Source organism: Clinocottus analis, unplaced genomic scaffold (assembly GCF_023055335.1).
Source record: "Clinocottus analis isolate CAN_PGR_092001 unplaced genomic scaffold, fCliAna1.0.p SCAF_2, whole genome shotgun sequence".
Lineage (NCBI taxonomy): Eukaryota > Metazoa > Chordata > Actinopteri > Perciformes > Cottidae > Clinocottus > Clinocottus analis.
This window is the reverse complement of record NW_027175931.1, coordinates 10786172-10800391: the sequence shown is the minus strand read 5'-3', so window position 1 is coordinate 10800391 and position 14220 is coordinate 10786172. Positions and strand designations below refer to the sequence as shown.

At 38.6% G+C, this 14220-nt stretch overlaps 2 protein-coding genes, 1 long non-coding RNA gene and 2 other non-coding genes across 7 annotated transcripts; 1 reads left to right on the top strand and 4 right to left on the bottom strand.

Annotated features, from left to right (window-relative positions):
• Positions 1 to 233: 233 nt before the first annotated feature.
• On the bottom strand, positions 234 to 2744 carry LOC137790869 (uncharacterized). 2 transcript variants are annotated; one of them, XR_011077963.1, is made up of 7 exons: positions 2516 to 2744; positions 2124 to 2197; positions 1230 to 1290; positions 764 to 860; positions 600 to 665; positions 422 to 474; positions 234 to 332 (listed from the first exon to the last, which is right to left on the bottom strand). It is a non-coding gene; the product is annotated as an uncharacterized lncRNA (long non-coding RNA). The 2 variants fall into 2 exon arrangements; XR_011077964.1 differs by lacking the exon at positions 600 to 665 and having other exon boundaries at positions 2516 to 2743.
• Positions 1061 to 1195, bottom strand: LOC137791216 (small nucleolar RNA SNORA15). Its single transcript, XR_011078010.1, has one exon. It is a non-coding gene; the product is annotated as a small nucleolar RNA SNORA15 (small nucleolar RNA).
• On the bottom strand, positions 1542 to 1674 carry LOC137791217 (small nucleolar RNA SNORA15). The gene has a single exon (XR_011078011.1). It is a non-coding gene; the product is annotated as a small nucleolar RNA SNORA15 (small nucleolar RNA).
• A 482-nt stretch (positions 2745 to 3226) lies between the features above and the next one.
• psph (phosphoserine phosphatase) lies at positions 3227 to 6390 on the top strand. 2 transcript variants are annotated; one of them, XM_068584684.1, is made up of 6 exons: positions 3227 to 3457; positions 4193 to 4336; positions 4444 to 4578; positions 5216 to 5361; positions 5633 to 5781; positions 5872 to 6390. In XM_068584684.1, the coding sequence occupies exons 2-6, from the start codon at positions 4197 to 4199 to the stop codon at positions 5980 to 5982; spliced, it is 681 nt and encodes a 226-aa protein (XP_068440785.1). In that variant the 5' UTR covers positions 3227 to 3457; positions 4193 to 4196; the 3' UTR covers positions 5983 to 6390. The 2 variants fall into 2 exon arrangements, with proteins under 2 accessions (XP_068440785.1, XP_068440786.1); XM_068584685.1 differs by lacking the exon at positions 3227 to 3457 and adding an exon at positions 3525 to 3593.
• LOC137790440 (protein NipSnap homolog 2-like) lies at positions 6391 to 13404 on the bottom strand. Its single transcript, XM_068584683.1, has 10 exons — positions 13275 to 13404; positions 12005 to 12144; positions 11848 to 11893; positions 11430 to 11524; positions 10785 to 10855; positions 10540 to 10680; positions 9728 to 9759; positions 8505 to 8599; positions 7598 to 7681; positions 6391 to 7426 (listed from the first exon to the last, which is right to left on the bottom strand). Exons 1-10 carry the CDS (start codon positions 13364 to 13366, stop codon positions 7362 to 7364), a joined length of 861 nt encoding a protein of 286 aa, XP_068440784.1. The 5' UTR covers positions 13367 to 13404; the 3' UTR covers positions 6391 to 7361.
• Positions 13405 to 14220: the final 816 nt, after the last annotated feature.

The following is a 14220-nucleotide window of genomic DNA, read 5'->3' as shown; positions in this document are numbered from 1 at the left end:
ACTGTACTCTATTCATCTACTTTAACAGCCTTGAGGGACATTTTAATCATTACCTCTTTATTAAGAATGTTATGGATTTATTTATTAAAATGTGCATTTAATTTAAAACCCTAAGTCTTGTTATTGTAAAGCTTCAACCTTTGTGGTGCTTTTGAAATTGAAGATACCTGGCTTGTATTTTCTTTACTCCAACAACTTTAAACCTAATCTAGAAGACGAATACACAAGACCCATTTTGAACACAGTTACAAGTTTATTACAAAAGAATAGTGAGGTCCGGTCCAGCCTCCCAAAGGCAGGTAATACAATAGATAATGCTTTCCCTTGTGGATCTGCAGGTTAAAAAATAAAAGCATTTAAAATCAAAGAAATCACAGCAAGGGTTATTAGGTATTTGGATATTTCATTCTCATGTTCTTACCGTGAAGGAAGGAGTTGACTGTTTTTCTCGTGTCCCTCTTCAAAAAGTAGCCACTGCAGAATTTAGAAAATGTAGATAAATACAAACTAAAAATAGTAGTAGAGCAGTGCCATCCATTTCTAGGCGTATCATTGTACTTATTCCTGTATAGTTGGATGAGGCTGAGGAGAGCACTCACCCAGTCATTTGACAGAAATGAGACTAGGCTTTTGCATGGTGTCTGACTGTATCCAGCACAGACAAGCTGGAAAAGAATTCGTCCATGCCTCAGTGGTGACTTCTGTACCGCTAGGAATACTAATTATGCTGCATGTCAGTGCATAACAGTGTGTGACAACATACCACCCCCAGGTCTTTCAGTTGTAGCAATCATGTTGATCAGCAGTGTGACTGAGCGTGCATTGCAGCGATTCTCCATGAATACGTGTTCTGATGAATCCTGGAACAAAATAAAAGTCTAATTGAGGCTAAGATATGAATTTGTCCCACCAGGTTATTGAGCTTCTGTTCTTTATTCTCAAACAAACAAGAACGTGTAAAATGGGAAAGCTTAACAATGCTTTGGATAAAATATCAAAAATAGTTGGAGCCCAGTAAGACAATCATATTCAAAGGGTCACATATCTAAGAAAAACACATTTCTGTATTCACTCTGACACAAGAATGAGGCACATAATTAGCACTCTATCCTGTTGAGTCAGTGTGTGAAAACAATAATTTGGCATGGTGTCTGGCTGCATTTACTATTTAAGAGTAAAACAGAATTCTCCATGCATTTAAATACATGTTATTGTGAAGTAGAAGTTACCTCTCCAAGGTTGTGCTCTTGGCCACATCAAGATCAATAATCCCATCTTCAGACAATGCATCTAGAAGAGCGCAGCAACAGAATATTATTATTTTGACTATGAACATGTGTGCTTCATATTATATGATTGACGTTCAGATAGAAAAAAGACATCAACTTCAATTATATTCAAAAAATATATGAGGGAAAGTTTAACAATGCTTTTAGTAAAATATCTAAATGAAGGGCTGTATGACTTAATAAATTATTATAATAGTTGCAGCCGAGTAAGATAATCATATTCAAAAAGGGTCACATTTCAAAGAAAAACATTTCTGTATTCACTTTGATGCAAGAATGAGGCACATAATTAGCACTCTATCCAGTTGAGTCTGTGTGAAAATAATAATTTGGCATGGTGTCTGGCTGCATTTACTATTTAAGAGTAAAACAGAATTCTCCATGCATTCAAATACAAATATTGAGATCAGCAACAGAAAATTATGATGATTTGGACAAGGTCATTTACAACATGTCCTGCATATGATTGATGATACCCAGTTCAAAAACGGCATTAACGTAATTTATTTAGCTTGTTAAGGAGTATTATTTTACAACATACAGCATGACTTTTTAAAGTAGAAAACGCAGAGGTGAAATTGCTAACATTAATGATGGCTTCGTTCCATTGGGCGTCTCAGTGAGCCTTTGCAGTGAGCCGGCCTGCACAATACCAGGGCCTCCACTAAGTGGAACGCTGCCATCACACATGTAATTGAATACAGTACATACATGTTTTTCATAGTGTGACATATCAAAATATCTGCCTTTTTAAAAAAACAAAGGTCGAATGGCACACATTGCCAGTGTTTCATTCTCATCCTCCAGTATTATAGTGAACGGTATATCCCTCACCTCTGCCACATGGCGTGTTTCAGGCTGGAAGCGCCTCCATTATGAGTCAGGTCAGGCCATCTCCTCCAACTCCTCTGAAGTTATCACAAAGCCCCAACAAGTTAACATCACCGTGAGCATAATGAATACATTTCATACACACAAAGTACGTTATCTTAATTTCCCACTCAAATTAAAAGTTTAGCATCAACTTAACTCTCTGGGCCTATTTGGCACTACATTATCTATGCGAATAACTAACGTTACATCAGACTCGTGGCGTTGTAGCAAAAACAACTGATTTCCTTGTCGCTCAGGTGCGATGCGAGTTACTTCTAGCTCCCCGCCACGTGCATCCCACATCCACAACCTTTAGCTAACCAAATGCATAGAACCTGAATCTAGCCAGATACCTGCAGCGTAACAGAGTTGCAGGGTCAACTTTGTATCGTTCCATTTAAAACCTGGTTCCGTTTTACAGCAAACACAGACGCTAAAGAGCGACATATGTTATATGTACAATGCTCTTCATGCTGCTAGACACTGACTTAAACGTGGAGAAGCCTGATAGCGTCATTTAGTAAGCAGAATAACGCTTCCTGGTTTTCTTCTTCTGTGGTTGTTAATAGCGACCGGTAGCCAAAAATTACGCTTTGTCGCCACCTTCTGGATTTAAACTGAAACATCTGCTTTCTGAATACAACATGTCCTTCCTACTCATTCATTCCTCCTCTGCTTTAAACCTGTTCATCCAGATATCTTGATAGTTGACGTGATTAACTTCTTCATTGCTGATTGGTTGTGACATTTTATTTAAATACAATTCGGTGGGGAAAATAAACAAAGGACATGGATTATGTTGCTGGCGCCATTTGTTACACATGGGCATTAAAGAATGACTACATTTTCAGAGGATAATGCAGCTATAATTATTTTCTCCAAACTGACATGTTGCTAGTACATATTTAATTTCCATTGTCATTTGAATCTACTTTATGCACCGTTACATTGTTGCACATATTTGTCTTATATAATGTCTCTCCTGGGTGGCTATAGCCTACTTTAGCGTATAATACTATACTTTTTTACAAACATAAACTTCTGTGACTGCATGTAGTCGACTTGCACCCAAAGAATAGTCAAAAAATGTGGAAGTGTAGCCCCAGACAACCATTTTACTGTACGTTAGGCTTGCGTTGCCATCATGTACACGTGCCAGCCAACTGGCGGGGGCAAGTGGGCGGGACCTCACCGGCTTCACTCTGATTGGTCCCGTACTCAGCAGCTCTCTTCCTTGTCACCGAAGCCCCATGGTCAGGCTCCTTTTACTGTCTTACGAAACACGCCTCTGATCGGTAAGTACCTCACTGAAACGTTTCATATTTGTGTCGTAGACATTAGCGAGCAGTGGCAGCGTGACTCGTTTACGGTCGACATTGAGTAGTGTGTGTGAAGCGCTCTTACCAAGCAAAGTGGACCGCGCAGGGACTGGTAACGTAAACGTAACGTCGTCTCTGTGCCAGCTAACGGGCACTCGTAACGTAATGCCTTGCTATTTGCATGGCAGTCGCGTGCAGAAGTACGCTACTAAGTACGCCAATCGAGAACCGGCTGTTAACTGAGTTTACTTTGTATGCGGTTTTGGTCTCGCCTGTACAGTGCGCATCGGGGTGACGCAATCAGTGCAGAGAATGACCATACCAGTCTATATAGCTTGTTCAGCCAGGCAGTTTTATGTAATGCTTTTTTTCCCCCGCATGCCACCGAACCGAAACACGTGTTTAATTTGAGATCGGTCGATGCAGAAATGTTTGCACATATTTCAGTCAATGGATGCATTTGCTGCTTCAGTGGATATAAGACAACCTCTGCATACATGGCTTAGTTTAGATTATTAAATTATGCAGCTGCTGGGGAAAATCACAGACCTCACGTTGAATCAACCAGTTCTGCTCGGGACCCTGCTAATAATTTACCTTAGATGACTTTTTAATATAGCCAGACATCTATGCCATCAGAATCGCAAGTCCTTCTGAAATGCTGCTTTTGTTTTTTTTTGTATTTTTATATTGCGTCTTTTATTTTTCCAGCATCATGGCAACTCTTTCACAGACAAAGGAGGTTTTCCGGAGAGCAGAAGCTGTCTGTTTTGATGTGGACAGCACCGTCATCAAAGAAGAAGGCATAGATGAACTTGCCAAATTTTGTGGTGTGGGGGATGCAGTCACTGAAATGTATGTGGTCAACATCACATTGATGTGCACTAAAAAGTACACCCACATGTTTATCTTTAGATTTGGTTGTAATATTTTGCAAATATGTTGCCGTTTTCACAATTCAGGACTCGAAAAGCTATGGGTGGCTCAATGACATTTAAAACGGCCCTGACTGATCGTCTTTCCATCATCCGATGTTCCAGAGAACAAGTGAACAAACTGATAACGGATCATCCGCCTCAGCTGACTCCAGGTATCAGGTGAGTGTTTATGTGTAAAGATACCACTTCATTTGGGAAATGTCATTTAGTGGACCTTGAGTGTCACATAATACAGAAATATTGCTATGCACAGGAGATTTGAATGTACATTGAGTACTTTTTAACCAACTATTTAAGGTAAACAACCTATTTAAGGTAAATGACATTGCTTTATCATTTTTAGCCATTTAACACAATAAGGGGAAAAAACAATATCATGTATTTGGAAAACTCATCCCTCTCTCTGTCTCGCTCTGAGTATATTTGTAAATTGTATCTCTGAAAATGTTTTTGAAAAAAGCAGCTTATTTAGGATTTAAACCTTTTAACATAGTCATCCAGGAGTCGGGATGAGTTGTCTGCATGTATTCATAGTTAATTAAGTAAAGTCTTCTTTATTGGATAAATATGACAGCTAGCATGCATAATGCTTTGTATGATTTTTTTTTTAACTTCCAACTCATTTGTACACATGCATAGATGCTTATGTACACACATCAAGCTGTTAATGTGTGTGCGCATGGTAAATGTACAACATGGCCTGGCCATAGTTGGTCCAAATTAGTTTGCTATTGCAAAAATGGCAGCAAAAACTTTATCAAAATTGAATGTCTATGAACCTTACATTTTCCTCCAGGGAGCTTGTGGAGCGTCTGCACCAGCGAAACATAAAGGTGTTCCTCATCTCAGGCGGTTTCCGCTGCATTGTTGAACATGTGGCCACTCAGCTAAACATTCCCTTGCATCATGTTTACGCCAACCGGCTCAAGTTCTACTTCAATGGTAAGCGCTCTAGGGGACGATTTACCGTTTTTAGAAGAGAGAAACGTTGTGTGTGTTTGTCTCGAAGAATAAGTGAATGGAAAAAAACCTCAGTGCATTGACGAGGCTTGAAATCTTTTTTTAAGCTGATATCCAAAATTGCTTAGCTTTGTTCAACGTGGTCTCTTGGATCTTGTTTCTAATCTGAATCAAATCTTCTCCTTCAACACTCCCATTAGCTTGTTGCAGAGGAATTGTTTTTCATTTCTAAATTAAATTGTGTGTTATTCAGGAGAGTATGCTGGTTTTGATGAGAGCCAGCCCACTGCTGAGAGTGGTGGAAAAGGAAAAGTCATCAGCATGTTAAAGGAACAATACGGCTTCAAGACTGTGGTGATGATTGGAGATGGAGCGACTGATCTAGAGGCATGCCCTCCTGCTGTAAGTGTTCACATAGTGTAATGTGCTGCGTAAAAACAACTCTCCGTCTTGGAGCAAAAATGTAATTAGTGTTGTCTCTTTTATCCTCAGAGTGCGTTCATTGGATTTGGTGGGAATGTCATCAGGCAGCAGGTTAAGGAGAAGTCTTTGTGGTATGTGACAAGTTTTGGGGAGATGCTAAAGGAATTGGAAATGATTTAAAGAAGCTAAAAAAGTAGTTACTAATTTTTAACATTTTATACATTGCCTCTACGGTTGTGCCTCTGACGAGGATTTGATTCCTGCACATTTTCCTTCTACTTAATAGATTTTTATAATGAATGAAAATGTTTATATTAGCGAGACCAATTGTACCTTCATGACAATGTTTTATAGACTTTTATACTAAAAGATACTAAAAGAATAACACTATTTACATGAAGGTTTAGAAGATTTGAGTGTTTTTTGCACATTTTGTAGTCAAAGCCTTTAGGTAAGTTATTGAAACTTGTGCATATTATTATGCAATGAGCAATAGAAATGTTTTATTTCTATATGTAACTAGACATGTCAATGAGTGTTATGTCATGTAAAGAACATCTGCATTAAACATAAGAACATGCTGTCAAAGATGTTGAACTGCTTTAATCTGTGTTGGTGTTCTCGACCTTCCCTCCACACTGTTCCCTATAACCCGATGAACAAACAGACAAGATAAACATGCGTCCTTTTACAATAAAATCAGATATTACTATGTGCCGCAGCATGACTGACTGCCAAACTGATGGACAGCTCATCATACGGCATAGTTAAGCCCCATTAAAACAGGTTGGGTTAAAACCATTTCTGAAAATAGGCATGCTGTCTTTACACAAAAAAAGGGTAAAAGTCATAGTTACAAACACAGCACCATGAAACTGCAACATTATGACAGGAAACTCCAGGAGTATCCGGAAAAAGCAATTGAAAGGAGTGGTTTGCCAAAAAATGTATGATTTTATAATAGACCTCAATCGGATACAAAATTCAGAGGTTTACATTTTACAATGTTGTACTTTTGTCATAATTAGCAACATAAATCGAAATATACAGAGGTGTTCTCTCACAGCAATGGCATGGCTTTCATCAAAGTGCCTCTTCTCAGCACACTTCAGAAAATAAATAGCTACTGCATTGTACAGTGAGCGTGTGCAGCACTATTATTCCTAGCTGTCCTCACGCAGTTGCACATCTTTTCAAATAACTTTGGATGATTCTAAACTTAGAGCTCTCGTCATGGACCAGTGTTAATGCGCCACACACATTTGATTTAACAACCATCAGCAGGTTTGGCCAAATTTACTCAACCTGCTCCAGAATTTAACAAACTAATAGAGAGGTTGTGCATTGCCATGGTCTTGAGGTGTTTTTTTTGTGTTTTTGTTTTCTAATTTAAATGCTGATACATGAGAGGCATTGTTGCCTCCTCCGTCCTGGTGACCTTGAAGTGACAAGAAAAGAGAAGGGAAATTGTTTGACAGCACTGACGGGAGGTTGAAACAATTATACTGATGCTCTGGATGGATGTAACATTCAAAAAGGGTGCCAGCTCAGCTCTCATTTCACTGCAGAGGGGAAGCCTTTGTCGGGATCATAATCCTGGAATCCATATGTTGAATGAGAGGAACTGGGGAGAGGGGGAAAGATTTAGTGTTTGTTAAAGTCTTTTCTATATTTATCAGGTTCAGCAAGTTCTTAAAGTTCAATATGTTGCACAAAGCCCTCAAAAGATTTCAGTCACACAACTATGAGTTTATCACTATTTCTTAGTTTGTGAGGACTTCCTTTTCATGCTCACCTGTATAATACACGACCTCGTCCCAGCCCTCCTGCTGCCAGGCACCATTCCTCGTGTCTTCTCTGGACTGGAGGTCTTTGTAAGCTGTAACCAACAAATCACACAATGTGACACGGGTCATAGTGAGAGTCAGTGGCAGTTTTGCTCAATTTAGTTAAAAATATTGTCTTTATCCATTTCAATTGTTTACATTCTAACAACAGATTTGCAGATTGCGGAATTACCACGTAAACATGAAATGAAATCAATTTAAAGAATTAAAGTTGTAAAATAACGTTGTGATGAAGATATAGCAAAGAAGTGAATATTTACAATTCAAGCAGACAAGGTGCAACTTAAACATTCACCCATTCATGTTTGTGTCCACCCGATGAAATTTAAGTCAAATGTGTTATCTCCTTTTAGCTCTTTTTTGTTCTCCACTAATTTCTACGGGGAAAAAATCTTCTAAATCCTCCACCATGATTACGAGCTAGTCGCTAGCTTTATCTGATACTTTCTTCAGATAACAAACCATCTGCTGCAGCTGGAAACACAAGTTTGACCTGACTAAATCAAAACAAAGTGTTAAAAAAACAACATCTAAAGAACTGAGAAGAACATACAAGTAAAGCAGTTTAAATGACACCAAATAATTATTTTGTCCAATGTTGGTAGAAAAATATGAATTAGTGCAGATTTAAGTTTAGAAAATAATGAAAAAAATGGCCAATGTGACAAATTCTAAGGGCTTTTTCTTTTGTCCCGTCAATAGTCCAAAACCAGAGAAAATCAGAAAAACAAATGACTTAAACAGTCAATTATGAAAACCGTCATTGACTGATTTTCTGTGAAACTACCCGTGTGTTTATCTACGCAGCGACACCGCCAGTCAGTCCTTTCCCATGCAGCTGGTATGGGCACGTACCCCAGAGGTGATGAACCATATAGAGGTTGCCGATCTGTGAGAAAAACCCTCCCACAGCTTCACTGTTGTGCTGGCGGTATCCAATGGCTCTGGCCCTGCACACAAGAACAACGTCTGTCACAAAGCCGGCCAAAATCCTCCAGGGCTGCAGCGGGCATGACACGACCAGGCCAAACACGATACTGGACAAGTCTTCAAACAAGGATTTATAAATTAGGATTGCATTGATTCTCGACTATTTTTTAATTACACAATTGGATTTCTGTCCATAGTTGTAATTATCTATAGAAAAATCCCATCCAACCATAAGATGTAACGTTATTACTTACTGTATGCATGTTTATGAATCTTGACTTAAGCCAAGTTCATGTGAAATGTGTTTTAAATCTCTTTCTCCCCAAAGCAAATACCTTCTTATTCAAATCATAGCCGCTGTCTGGATACAAAGCATTGGTTCTTCATGTTGTTGTAACTTTAAGAAGAAGTTTAATCTTTCAGTCACACAAATTATATTGAAATTGCCTTGAATTGCTTTGCTGGCGTAATCTACATGACCAGAGGGTTGTTCAAATATTGGCTGGTTATAGAGAGCCGCAAAGCAAACACATGCATGACCTGTTAATCAGAAGGTGATTTTTTTTTTTACCCCTTTAATGATATCAATCTGTTGCTTTAATATAAAGAAGGGCATGGTGACGCATCAAATCAGAAAATCCTGGATGATTTTTAAGTTATAATGACAAATAAAATCATGTTCGGAATTAGCAGAAATGTGTGAATTGGAATTAGACGACATTTCAGTGAGACTGGAGTTGTCTGTTAAAGCCGACATCACTGACAAAACAAGTTATAAAATGTACCAAGACCGAAACAAAAACCCATAATAATTAAAAAAAATTTAAATAAAATAAAGCGTCTGCAGAAATCTCACTAAGATCAATTACAATCAACTGCATGTCACAAACTGATAGATGTTGACCTTTTGGCTCTTTCAGCTCGAAAAAACAATCCTTATAATGAATAAATATGAAGACACATTTGTAGTGTTACAAATATTCAACTTGTATTTGAAACTTGGCTTGAGAGTACAACAGCTCAGCTTCAAAATAGTGTCTCTCTGTGGAATAGCTCTTATTAATGACAGCGGACTGAGGAAGGTTTCATGTAGTGCAACTGTTCTTTAACTACAGTTCAGTGAATCAAATGAAATCAGGCTGCCTTACCAGTAATTACCCCATTCAATCATAGTTCCTGGCTGGAAGAAAGAAAACACAATATCTTGTATTACAATAAATGAACTTTCCAAACAGCAGATTGGCAACACACCTGCTTTCCAGAGTAAACACACAAGCACAAATAAATGATGAAGACGTAACACCGGTGTATTTGTCTTTCTAAAGATAAGCTGCAGTGGCAACTAAGCTCTGCGGGTTTGTCATTCATTTGCTGGCGCTTAAGACAACAAACGCCCTGCTGCCTAAGCCCAGGCCGGGATGAATGAGGGATAATATCTTACATTCACCACCACATGTCACAGAGCACTGATCTGGAGATCGTGTGATGCATGTCGAGGATTATGGAAGACTTGAGACTCTGGATTGCTGATTTTATTTCAACCATAAGTAGAAAAAAAGCATTCATGGGGTGAAAAGAAGAGCACACATGTTGACTGTCTGAGCACCACCCTGAACCTGAATGCTGACGTCACAGGGTAAGTGTGTCTTGCAGTAGGTGCTAGAGCTTTCTTGTGTGCATACCATACTGGGCAATAAACTGTTTCGGATTCATCATTAGATTATCAGTTTAAATATTAAAATGTGAGCTAGGAAAAGGGAAAGAGTTACGCTGTCCCTTTCTGCAACAACTGATGTGGAGGTGACTTCTAGCTGTGTAGACATTAACCAAATTAGACTTTATTTGTTCAACTTCCCTCTGTACAAAAGGTATATAAAACAAACTGGTTATTACCATAGTTGTTTATATCACTCCATCACAGATATCTCCACGTAAACAGCGATGTTGGTGCGTTACCCACCCTGAGCTGGTAGGACCTGAGCTCGTAGATGTTGGGGCCTTCTCGGGGAACCGGCTCGTTCCAGAAGCTGAACTCCAGCAGGAGCTGGTTTCTGCGAGACATCAGCATCTTACCCCGCTCCTTCCTGTAAGCTGTGAACTCCTGCAATGGACGGACATCGATCAATAAGCTTTACTTCGACTGATGGCTACACTCTGCGCGTAGTAGGAGAGACACAAACAAGATGGATCTGAGGGCGTCGTTACCGGATTCTGCTTGAGCTTGTTCATAACTTCTGTTAGAGCCGGGTATCCACCTCTGTAACGCCACAGATGAACTAGGGAAAAGGAACCAAATTGATCATACATGCATTACAGAAACTACAGAAAGGTCAACAGATTTAAAGCAGGATCATTAAATAATATGATGAAAATAAGAATGCTCCTTATAACCTTTAACATAATTAGTATCCCTCTGTAAGAAGGTTGGATCAATACACAGCAGGAGTTTCCTAAACTATGTACGTCTTTGTGAAAATAATTGATTTTTACAATTCATTTTTAATAGTTAATTTACTGCCTCCTGATAAGCTAGATTAGCTAATAAAACAACACAATTTTGATCGTCTGGAAAGGCTATATTATGCAATAACATGTATAGTTTTCGATGGATGACTTAATAGATACATCTTTGTATACTAGTACTATCAAGCTAATAATCAAGTACTGAATTGTGAATCTGTGAACAACAATTAATGCAAAATTTAACGTAGTTGTGGAGTGAGAAGAGTAAGAAATACTGACTCTGGGAAACAGGAATGCTCAAATGAGGTAGTACTACAGTTTCTCTAGGTTTGCATGATATGCAGTATAACGGTCACACTGCAGATATGTTGATGTTAGTAATCCTACCAGCCTGGTCTTGTTCCCCATACCAGGTATTCCAGGTGCCCACCAGCTCACAGGGGTAGTACTTATCAGCATGGATGGAGGGTAAGACTTCCTCACTGTGATAAATAAGAAACATCAGCCACTTTAAAACCAACAACATTTAGAAAACAATCATGTGTCTGTCTAAGGTTGCAAGTCAAAAATGATTCCCTAACTATTAGATAAACTCAACTTAGTCATCTAAGGTATGAGCAAGAATGGTCTTTGAAGGACTGAAGTCACACTATCTTGCCAATAACCTTCCAGGAATAGACTGCTCAGGGTTATTTTTACCACAGTGTACTAGGGTGTCCCCGCCTGCTACTACTGCCACTACTTTTACATCAGTACCAGCTGGTAACAGCATGCAGCTCAGACGATAATATGAAATTACACTCACCACAGCTTGTTGTATGCATCCAGGCACTCTGGCTTGACATTATGGACTAAAAAAGAAGGTCATACTTTAAGAACACTCATCATTACTCTAGGATAAAAGTTGTTTTTAAATGTCGATGCATGTTTTTCTTAATGAACACAAACTGACGAGAACTTACACTGAATTTTGTACAGATTACTTTCCTCATTTTTGGTTAGTAGGGTGGCGTGTGCATCTTTCCTGGGGTCAACTTTCCTCACAAACAGTGACTTAAACCAGCTGTCCTTTCCATTTCTGCTGGTTGATGTTGTTAATCCCCTGCAAACACAGATGAGTTATGATGAAATGATTTCATGACATGTATGAATCTACAGTAAGATCAGATTCCTATTATACTATCTGCAGTCACATAAACATATTATCTTTAAATGAGCCGAAATGCTTAATTTAAAGAAAATATATGAACATTTTCTTTCAGTTTTCGAGCTATTGTTTTACAGAACAATACCTCCGTCTAAATACAGAAAGGGCTTGAAACGTCAGCACCTCTGATCCATATATTTTACACATTGTGATACAACAGGTCACAGTATCTAACAGTACAATAACACATTAACTAAAAATGTTGAGGTATTTCCCTTTTTCTGCCACATTATAATTCTACTCCACAACATATATTTGATACCTTTAGTTACTAGTTGGTTTGCAGATTCAGATTAAAAATACAGTTAACAAATATGATGCATTATTAAAGGTTAATATATGATTGATTCCTGGGGATAGCATACAAAATAAAACAAGTACAAATTAAACCAACATACACTAGCTGCAACATAATAGATACAGATCAATTTATCGACAATTCAGATCCAATTTTACAACGTTAATATACATTATTCTGAGATGGGGCATCCTGCAAAATGAGTTGGTTACTTTAAGTATATTTTGATAATACTCAAATTGTAAATGCATGCCTTCTACTTGTGACATAGTGTGTATACACCTTGATGTCTCTACTTTTACTTAAGTAATAGATCTGCATATTTTCCCCACCACTACCTAAGTGCAATAACGCCACCGCATCCGTCAGAATTATATTATATTAATAAGATAAACAAATACAACTAAATGAACCAACCTTTACCAAATTGACCTTGAGCGTTGGAGATGCTCAATAACAAAAGATGAGAGAAACTTGCATTATTTCCCCTTCACCAGCAAAACACGTGCAGCTTTAAAGCTTAAATATCCGGGAATAAACTATTTTAAGGAGTTGGCTTCTCGTGTGAGGTAAAGCTGAAGGCCATTGAGGACTGGCTAGCAGGAAACAGGCTAACGTGCCACAGCTCACCGTTACCACCACAGAAACCTACAAAATGACCCGCGAGCTGACAACAGACGCTGCGGAGAAAATGGCTGAACATGCACACGGAGGACCGCTGCCTCACCTGCTCCACACGACGAGCTGTCCGGCCGCCTGGGCCCTGGTTGTAGCCCGACCCAGGCCAACGGTTACTCTGTGAAGGACTCCAGTCGCCATCTTCAATGATGGTTCTCACAGCGCAGACGCGGTTACCACCTCTGACCAGCAGGTGGCGGTGCAGCGCCCTCAGTGCTCACGTCTGATCACGCTGTATCAGCGCCACACGGTCAAAACTCACTGTTACAGATACAAGTGAAGTATTATCAGGAAAGTAAGTATTATCAGCAAAATGTAGCGTACTTCTTAAGTATTACAAGTAATTAATGCATGGACAGTATCCCCCATGACGGTTTAAGTGAAGCTGATCTTGAACTATTTTGTATCACTGTTACTAATTATTTTTTAATATGGATTAATCTGCTGATTATTTTCTCCATTAATCAATTGAATATTTGGTTTTTAAAAATGCAGAAAATACCGTTAAATGCCCTCACTATTACTAGTTTAAAGTGACACCTTCACAATTCTTTTTTTGTCCGTCCAATAGTACAACATTCAAAATAAGACTTTTTTTCAAAATCTTTAAAATTAGGGAAAAACATATACAAAAAATAGAATAGAACAAATATAATAGATTAAATGAACTAACAAAACAATAGTGCAAGAAGTGTGTGTTATAGTTGAGTGATTGATCTGTCCAGAGGTGATCTATTATACAGTCTTATTGCAGTGGGCAGGAATGATCTCCTGCTTCTGTTCTTGTGACAGCGGAGCTGGATGAGTTTGTTGGAAAAAGTGCTCCGCTATCCCTGCAGTAGGTGGTGGAGAGGGTGTTCCGGGTTACCCAATATGAATAATAATCCCTTTACTTACCTTTACTCTTATTATTATCATTATTGATCGTTACCCCTTTTTTATTTTACTTGCATCGCTACTTATTTACTGCACATTTACTGAATTTACTTATTTCC